Genomic DNA, 10154 nt, shown 5'->3' with positions numbered 1-10154 from the left:
CCTTGTATAACACCCAAAAAGCAAGTGTTATAATTTTCAATTTTTTTAAACAGTAAATATTTTCAAGTGTTATAAAATTTTAAATCTTTCCAATCATACAAGACTCAATATCCATTCATGAAAATTGAAGTATATATACTCTAGAAATAGCATTATTGGGAAAAGAGACTTATTACTCTTAACAAAAATTAATTTCCTTTCGTTTGGAAGAAAGAGAAAATTTGCCCAGCTGTAAAGGGAAAATAAGGGCTAATAGAAAGCAAAACAAACATGCCCTACATTAAATAAATACAACAATGTGACAGGTAAAAGGTGACTTGGAATCCAATTCAGTTTCCAATCATAAATAATAACAGTAATTAAACTGTCACAATTATGAATTTGAATCCAAAAATTTCAATTTTCATTCCCATAAGAATAGTTTATCCAAAAATTAGTATTTTAAAGATAAGATTTATACAAAAATAAATAAATTATATTGGTTATCTTATTTAATTTATCCTTCTAGGTAAAGATTACATTTTGTAGATATAATTAATAAAAATGAATTAAGGTTCATAAGCATAAAATATATAAGAATTATTTTAAATATTGGGATTTTTTTGAAAAATAATATTTTTTCAGAATTATGAAAATTTATATGAATTTAATAGAAATAAAATCTATCTTAAAAACATAATTTGAAGTTGAAAAATTCACTTGTGACATTGGCAATATCACAAATAGTATTAGAAACGGAGATGTAGCTATTACACGGTATGATAAATAAATATATAGATAGAAAATTATTTTTATTGCAACCATTTCCATTTGTGGATTTTCCTTTTTTTTTCTAGGAATGGACCCCACAAGAGATGAATGGAATGGATTTGCAATCCTAATAAATAAATACAAAAATGTCATAAAATCTCACCTGGATTTAAATATTTAATTAATATATATTTTCATCAAAATCCAAATGACTAAAAATGAAGTAAAATAGGATTTATTACCAAAAAAAAAAAAAAAAAATCAAAGTAGAATGCAAGAAGAGAGTGAAAAACAGGAGGAAGCAGTTGTGAGTTGTGATTGGTGCATTTTCACGTACATATCGTCCAAAGTTTGAACTATAAATAGACGCCCAAGGAAACACTTTCTTCTTGTACATAAACCCTATCAATTACATTTTTCTTATTTTGGTCTGTCTGTTCATGGAATCTTCTTCGAAGTCATCGCCTTCTAAGCGCCGCCGATCTGTCTCAGTCAGGCGTCCTGTCAAGGACCGCCATAAGAAAGTGGAGGGCAGAGGCCGACGGGTTAGGGTTCCGGCCATCTGCGCTGCTAGGATTTTTCAGCTCACCAGGGAACTTAAACTTCGTACAGACGGCCAAACCATTGCCTGGCTTCTCTCCCACGTGACTTCTGCTGCCGTGGAAGCCCATATTGCGCGCTCCAAAGAGGCCACTGTTGCTCCTCATGGGACCACCGCAGGTGCCGCTGTAAATGGTGTTTCTGCAGTCCCTGCCGTTCCTGTTGTCCCTCCAGTTCCTGCCGCTGTGATTGACCCTGTCCCTTTGATGGCTCCGCCGGCTGGATTGGGACAGGTGTCGAGTTCCTGTAATGCGATCCCCGCATCGGGGACTACCGGCCTGGAGTGCCTGGGAGGGTTTATGGCGGGGGACATGGCGGATGATGGATGTGAACTTGAGCTGTTTCCGAGGGCATATGTGAACATGCCGTTCACTTCTCTGTTGATGGAATCCTCCAGGGTTGAGGATAATGATTTCTTCTTTTAGAGTGTTTGGATGTTGGGTTTCTGGAATTTCGTCAGCGTGTTTAATCATGGTTATATAAACATCAGTGTCGTAAGGGCCAACAGTTGCAGTATTGGTGTATGAATGGTGGTTTTGAATAATCGAGTCCATTTTCTTCTTCCTGTTTGTTGTGATTCACCCGAGGTTTCAAGAATGGATCTCATTGGCATTTGAGAGACAAAGAAACCCCAACTCATTTTGAAGTCTAACTCGCTAGCTTGTGGCTTCTAGAATATTAATATCAATAACAACAATCATAATATTAATGTATTTTTCATTTTTGGTGTTTAAGTTTGTTGTGTCATAAAAGCACACCCTATCAAACGTTTTGAATGGTTGAACCCATCTGCAGTGACTATCCGGGATGACAAGCTCAGTATAATGAGTACAAAAGAGGTTAAATGGCTGTCATAAAGTTCTGTTGTTTATCCAACTTATTCCTGACAGTGACTGTGCTTTGGTTGTAACTTAATTGAACCAGTAGAGTTTTAGTGCCAAAGTTGGATAGCTAGCTTTTCTGTGAGTTGAAATGATACATAAATCAAGAAGTTCCAAGAATAAATCTACCAAGGGCTCATGAACTTCATCTCCTGAAGTCAGAAACACCAGAAACAACTAGGGTTTCTTCAGTAATGGAACTTTGAACAGAGAGGAGCCTGGAAGGGAAGAGACTTGATTGCTTAAGAAAATGTGTATCAAATGCTGCAATTTGAAAGAGACATATGGGGAGTTGGCAATGAAGTTTACAGAATTATTTTTGGGTGGAAAGCATAGAGGTTTAACGGATGGATGAAGACAAGAAATCAGGAGAGAAGTGACATGAACAAATTTGAAGATGTGTCTCAGCTATATATCAATTTCCACCCAAGCTTATTTCTTTGATTGAAATAATGGTTTTTAAATGTATATTACATTGGTATACTGTTATAAAGATGGCTCTATTATCATTTTCCTATACTCTTAATAATTTAAATATCATATAGGAGGTACATGCCAATTTTTTCAGTTGATAATGGTTTTAGGTCGGTAATAATGTTTTTGTTAGTACCGGTCTAAAATTATTTTCGGTTTTAGACCGGTACTAACAGTTGTTATAAAGATTATAGTTTACCAATTATTGTTATCATTTTCCTATATATGTATTTTAATTATTTCATTACTATGATGCTTTGCTGCATAACAGTTTGATAAAAAATTCCTCTTTTGAAATGAAAGATAAAAGTGATGATGAAGTAATATCATAGCGATGATTATTTTGGCTCTCATCAAGAAATTAATGGAGTGAAATGATAAATAGAAAAGATCGAAAATCATTTCTACAATCATTCTCAATCCAAATTTTTATTAATTCGTCATTGAAACTTTCTAGTTTATAATGGTTTTTCTTATATTAGTTGACACTTTGAAGATGACAGTTTAGGTTTATCTATGTTTTAATTATTTCATTACTATTAGAGATGCATAATTTCTATACTTTGAAATGGAGGCTAAAAGTGACAACGAATGTAATGTAGATCATATTAACAATTAGCATATATTGCGATTTATTTTGGCTTTCTAGAAAGATATATAACAAGGAACGACAAGAAAAACGGTTTTAGTTATATTTTTAAAATTAATAGAATCATGATGCCACAACCAATAACATCCTCAACCCTAGCTTTCTACATCCCTTGCACTTAACTATAGCTTTAATTACATTATGAAATTAATATAAACACAAAGATTTAAATTCTACAATGTTTTAAAAATCTCACAACTATTTTAAGATGTATCTTCGGTCAATAATTTGGTAAAAGATTCGTTACCTTTTGAAACCAAAGACAGTGAATGACACAGGGATGGTATAACAATGAGTAGCATAATGTCCATCAATGGTATAACAATGCTACAATGATGATCATTTTGCTTTAAAATTGAAATCAGAAAATTTATTTCACCATTTGTCATTGCGGGGGATTAAGTAGCAAGAAGAGATGTAAAGCACTTCCAAGTTGATATGCAGTTCTATGGAACTAGAGAGTATCTCTAGCCTGTAGCTAGGGAAATTTGTTGCTGGCCATACTTGAGTTTTTGGCACAGCCTATCAAACGTTTTGAATGGTTGAACTTATCTGTAGGGACTATCCAGGATGATAAGCTCAGTATAATGAGTACAAAAGAGGTTAAAATGGCTGTCATAAAGGTTCTGTTGTTTATCCAACTTATTCCTGACAGTGCCAGTGCTTTGGTTGAAACATAAAGATGGTTTGAAGGGAAATGGGTAGGGCAGCGACCAAATCTCCCTAAGTTCATATTTTTAGCTAAAATAGGATTATGGCAGTCCTCTCTACACTTAAGCTATCTAACATGGTGGGTATAAGTAATAAATAAATGTTGTTCTGGACTCAGAGCTCAACCTTAATAACTTACAAAGGATCCAATGGATTTTTGTGATTCTGTATGTCTGATTCCCCCAATTGGTTACTCGTCAGTGCTTTCAAGAGGAAGCAGAACGGTATAGCTTATTCACCAAACAGTGACCACTGCACTAGTGCTTTTTATTTGGTAAATCTTGAAAGGTGGTAAGCTCTATAGTCAACCATTTTGTATGATATCTTATTCTTACCAAAAGCACTTTATCTAGTTTATCTTTACTTTATGACTTCCTTTGTCATCCAGCTGGGCTCAGTGCCGAACCATCCAGAAAACTTTGGAGGAATTTCTCTTTGAAGGGGATTAGGTAAAGTGGTATATTAATTTTTTGTACTTTAGAGGGAAGGTGGCGTTTGTTGAGTATTAGACTTTAGGAGTATAATTAAGCTTTAAAAGGTTGCTTAGGAATTTTTGCATTAAGGAATCTGTATTATTGATATATGTATATACTGCTGAAAAATTACAGAGGAAAAAATAAATGAAAAACTGAAGTTGTTTTATTTCAGAATAGCAAATGATCTTCTTCTCTTGTGTGAGCCCAAACATTGTTTCAACGTGGTATTAGAGCAAGATTGGCAATGGCATCAAGCAGCAATATGTTTTAGCCAACACTTCCCTCTATTTAACATGCGTAGAAAAATTGTAGTCAATGGAATATTCACATGAAAGTCTTATATGGTGCCCAAGATCTTGGAGATAAGATAGAAAATGGTTATAAAAATACAGATAATCAAGTGGACTTCACAACAATTCTTTGGATTCATAAAAAACCAGAGGAAGGACAACAAGGCGTTGTTCCTCATGTATTAAGCTATGGATCATGACGCCATTTTTGAAATGATTTCAATAGCAAACTCTGAACTTAAGGTACAAAGCTACAGGAGTGAAGATAACGAAGGCAATATGGTGAGGCACCAAGCTCTTAGATCTAAATTTGATGCCATCAAAATGAGGGATTCCAAAAAAGTTACAAGAATTTTTCTAGCTATCATGTTCTTTCTATTGTCAGTCAAATGAAATTGAATGGAGAGGAGATTGATGATAAGAGAATTATTTAAAAGATTTTAAAAATGCAATTATCTTAGTGCATTGACAATTCTAGGTCAATGTCATTTGCGTGTGATTTGCATTTTTTAATTATTAGTAGCATTGCTTTGTCTACGAATGTCTTTTATTTTTTAATTTTTTTTGTGTTGTTCTCTAAAAAATTAATTAAAAAAAGAAAAAGAAAAATTAGGGGAGTGGTAAAATTTATGGGTTAACCTTTGTAAAATTTTTAGAGGCACCTATCCACCCCTTCTTAAGAGCTAATCCACAAATGAGATTCACCTTTAGAAAAGCATGACCAAAAAATTTGAATGTGGATATTGGAGAATTGAAGAACTCTTTTACTTTGTCTCTTAACATCTTGATGACATCACCCCAATGTCAAGAGTTCAATTGAAGCAATCTGACATGGCTCCTTTAGAACAAGTTTATCAAATTTATGCTTTTTTTGGAGGAATTTGTATAGGAAGAAGGGATGAACATGTTGGATGAAATAATAATTTAAGGACTTCTAAGAATGGGAAAAATGAAGTTTTTTATATTCCTCAATCCAAATAGGGTTTGAAGATGAAGTAGGGAAGGAGGATAGAAGACTGCTAGTTTTCCTTTCATCCAGCACTACTTTTGCAAACATTTTGTTCAAGGTCAAGAAATTTGTAGATTGCAGAAAAATGAAATAGCAATAATGAATCAAAACTTAGCACAATAATAATGAAGGGTGTTGTTCCTTGTATGTAATACTTGAGAAGACATTGCAGAATTTGTTTGGTATATTAATAGTGGTTATAGTAACCCTAGGACTAAAAGGGTCAAAATGAAAATTTTGACCCTAGCTCCTTCAAAAATTTTAAATAAAATGATTCTTGAGAAAATTTTTGAAGACAAAAGGCATATGAGCAATAGTAACTTTGAAGTCCCACAAGTAGAATCGTAAAACCTAAAAAAAATTATTGTTCAGTATAATCGACCTCTGAACAAGCCCCTAAATACACCACATATAATAAATCTATATATTATTCTAGTAAGTGTTGTAATAGTCTCTTCAAACAATTTTCAAACTTGTATTAATAGACTAATGAGTAAGTTTGATACCTTAGACATCATATTTTGAATATTAAGAAAGGTGGTAGGTCTCATATTATGTTTAAGAAAGGAAAGAATCCGATAGACACACCTCTTAGACCAATGCAAATTTAGATAAAAAAAGATGACTTAATTGCTCTTCAAGATTTAAGCCTAGTAAGTGATAAATCTAATCCTTTAGACTTTCTTAGGATTTCATTTTCCAATAAATTTTTGGAGCTTCATCTTCTAGATAGCATATTTTGTTTCATAATTCAAGGTCTAGTTTTCATTCTTTATCCTTAGGCTACGTCATCCTAAGAGTCTTCTTATTTTTTATTTTATTATTATTTTATTAATTTTAGGACCTATTTATTAATTAATGTACTTTTATCCTTGACATTAAATTTAGGTCTTAGATTTAGGGGGATCAAATTGATATGTTTTTGAGTTTAAGATCACATATCTAAGGACAGTATTATTTGTTCATTTTATTAAGAATCATGTCTTTACCAAAGGCCAATTGGCTAATCTATTTACTAAATCATTAGATGTCAGCCTTTAGGTTTGAGAATCTTAGAAAATTTCTAGGTATTTCTACCTTAGAATAAGATTAGACATGATAGATTCTAGGATCTTGCAATTGGGGGACATTTTTATTGTGATTAATCTATAGTCTTGGCTCATTAATTCCATTCCATATATATATATATATATATATATATATCACTCTAAATATGATTTACTTATATTTGTTTATATATATGTCTCTACTTTTCCAAATTGTAATTTTCGTGACAAAAAGGACGTTGGGTTTTTTGGAAGGGGCTGTGTTTTTCTTTTTCCTAATGTTTCAGTCCCTAAGGTCTAAAATCATGGTTTAGCATGATATCCAATGTCAACTTAAAATTTTAGAACTTGAAGTATGAACCAAAGTAAAGGTTATAGTTTTTTTGGTTAAATTTTATCATTTGTAAGCTTTTTAAACATCACTCTTTAGGTCGAAAAACTTCAAATTATATACTAACTTATCTATCTTAACTTTTTAACAAGTATTTCTTAAATTGAGATAAAAATTGGTGTTTTTTTTTCATATTGGTAAAACTAAAAATGTTCTTTTTTTTTTTGAAAATTTTATTTTTATTAGCCTTGCTCATGTAAGTTATTTTCGACAATTTTCTAATGAAACTTGTTATTTTATGACTAAAATTGGAAAATTAGTTTTTAAGTTACTTAAAATGTGTTTTTGGAAGAATTTTTATTAATTTTAAATGGAGTGTTTTATGTCATTTATGTTGTAAATTTAAAGTAAATGGAGAAATGACGAACAAGTAAATGAAGAAATAAGTAACAAAATGTAAAACAATGGCAATGTCAACATAGATACCATGCTACCTATACAAGGTTGAGAAGTTATGTCAGGGAAATCTGCCCAAGGAAGCCAAGTTTGCCTACAAATTCGTGGTGGGGTTTAAGTGGGAAGCACGCCTTGAGCAAGCTCACTTAGAGCTTCCTTCTACCTAAGCTTTTATCTTGTTCAGGTTTTTCCATGAGAATACACCTATCTCAAGCTTTGCGCAAAGCTGCTCAGTAGCTTGCTTAGCCTTTTTCCATGCGCATGTCTAAGCACCCAATTCATCTGCCAATTCACATTTCGAATAGTTTTTAACCTATTTTCCAACGGTTTAAGCACTTGGAACTTATCTTTAAACATTCACTGAGTGATTTTAAGCAGTGGGAACTCAATTAACAACTAAAAAGCTACTTTGCATACATCAAACCAAATACCTAAACATAACCAAAATGAGAATTACCTCCTCGAATTTTTATATACAGTATAATAAGAGCACATTGTTATAATGTCAGTAATCATAAACTATCTAAATAAGGAAGCATCACATTAATAGCAACTAACAAAAGTTTCATATCAAATGTTTCCTCTCTCTACTTGTACAACTTGAGCTATTTTTGAAAAGGGTGAAGTATGGCTCAATAGAGAAGGATCCCACTATAAAATCTAAGCATTTGAAAATATTCATCTAGTAAATACAAATTCTTATCCAACAGATAATCGTTGAAAGCCACTTAAACCAATCAGTTTCAATTTACCATATATCCATGTACTAATCATAATAATCAAAACCTATATTTTAGGAATTCTCAACTAGGGGCATACATCCATATCCATGTTATAACCAAACAAGAATCTTCCTAAGGTGGTTTCGGATCTTTCATCTTAAGGATTTTACTCTTCTTTCTTGAGGGGTTCTCACTCAATGACCACTTCCCTTATTAATTTTATAAGACTATCTATCATGGTGCTTTTTCTCTGACTTTTCAATGCCTATCCCTTTTCCATGTTGTTAATGTTGCAATTCAGAGTTAGTTCTAAGCATTATAATTTCTATTGCAAGATATGAACAACATATTTCAACAAATCAATCATTTTTAAACATGCTTGATATCATATATTGAGAAATTTCTAGACCATCACAACCAGCACTTTTTAAATTAATTTCCTGTAGACAAATGGCCAACACAACCAGCATGGGTGGCTTCATCGATTGCTCATTCTCAGCCACTCTATAATAAGTAAGCAGCTAACTCAACTGCAACCTTTTCCAGTAGCTCTCTTTGCTACCTGCTACTTTAGCAACTTGATTAGTTGTTTCTCCATTAATTTAATTACTAACCACTTTGGTCCATTCTTAAGCCACATTTCACCTAGTATTTCACAATAATTACAACACCAATTAAATCCCTAATTCATCCTCTATCTCTCTCTCTCTCTAAATAAATAATATATATATATATATACACACACATTAATGTTTTTCACTGGTTTTTCTTATTTGAGTGTGTGCCAACCACATATTAACAATGAGAATGTTGAAAAGTAGAAGATGGTCAAGACACTATAGTTTTAGGTTTTAATGAGGTTTTGTTTGAGAGATTGGGGCATTATTGAAATCTTATGTTTTGTCATAAAATTTCAAGAGAAGAATATTATTATTAGTCTAAGTTAGCAATTTTATTCCATTACTGTACTATATTTAATGTATTTTTCCACCAAAGGTCTTATTGGTTATAGTCAAGTTTGAGTTGCTTCAAACTGAATTTGTGGTATGTATACATTTTGAGGTAAATAAAGTATAAGGAATAATTAAGATATAAGTACTTGGTGAAATTTTATAGAAAATATAGAAAAAGAGATCCAAGTGCACAAAATAAGGCATGGACATTTGAATACGGGATCAAACGTCAGGACGATCAAATGTCTTGCTCAAGGAGGTTTAATTTCCTCAGGACATTTAAATGTCTTGCTTAGTACATTCAAATTAACACCCCCTCAGCTTTTTGAACACTAGGCCACTTCCTCACATGTTTCAACTATTTTCAATTTTTTTTCAAGTATATTTTGGTAACTTAATTATACAAAAGGTCTCCAAAATTGTCTCTTAGGATTTTGATATAAATATGAGATTTTCCTAAGATAGAAGATACACAAAAGAGCATTGTCATTCTTTTTGTCATAGTTCTCCATCTTGAAAGGGCTTCAACAAAAAAGAGGATGACATTGATATAGTAGTCTTACCACAAAGTCGAGGCACCCACTAGGGAATGTGAAGTGATGTATTGAAGACATGATTTGTGCAAGTTCTTATTGGTATAAGGCCACAAAAGAGCAAGAACATCCAAATATAGTAATTTTTTATGCATTCTCTTACCTTTATAATGTACTTATTCACAACCATTTGACCTTGTGATTTTTTACATTATCTAAGTTTCTAGGAAACGTTGTAAGTGATTTTTCCACATTATACTTAGCATTCTTATA

The 10154-nt window shown here is 32.3% G+C and overlaps 1 protein-coding gene across 1 annotated transcript; it reads left to right on the top strand.

The window, feature by feature from the left end:
• The first annotated feature begins 1190 nt into the window (after window positions 1–1190).
• LOC117917089 (transcription factor PCF1-like) lies at window positions 1191–1775 on the top strand. Its single transcript, XM_034833315.1, has one exon. It carries the CDS (start codon window positions 1191–1193, stop codon window positions 1773–1775), a length of 585 nt encoding a protein of 194 aa, XP_034689206.1.
• Window positions 1776–10154: the final 8379 nt, after the last annotated feature.

Source organism: Vitis riparia, chromosome 6 (assembly GCF_004353265.1).
Source record: "Vitis riparia cultivar Riparia Gloire de Montpellier isolate 1030 chromosome 6, EGFV_Vit.rip_1.0, whole genome shotgun sequence".
Taxonomy (NCBI): domain Eukaryota; kingdom Viridiplantae; phylum Streptophyta; class Magnoliopsida; order Vitales; family Vitaceae; genus Vitis; species Vitis riparia.
This window is presented reverse-complemented; position numbering and strand designations above follow the sequence as displayed.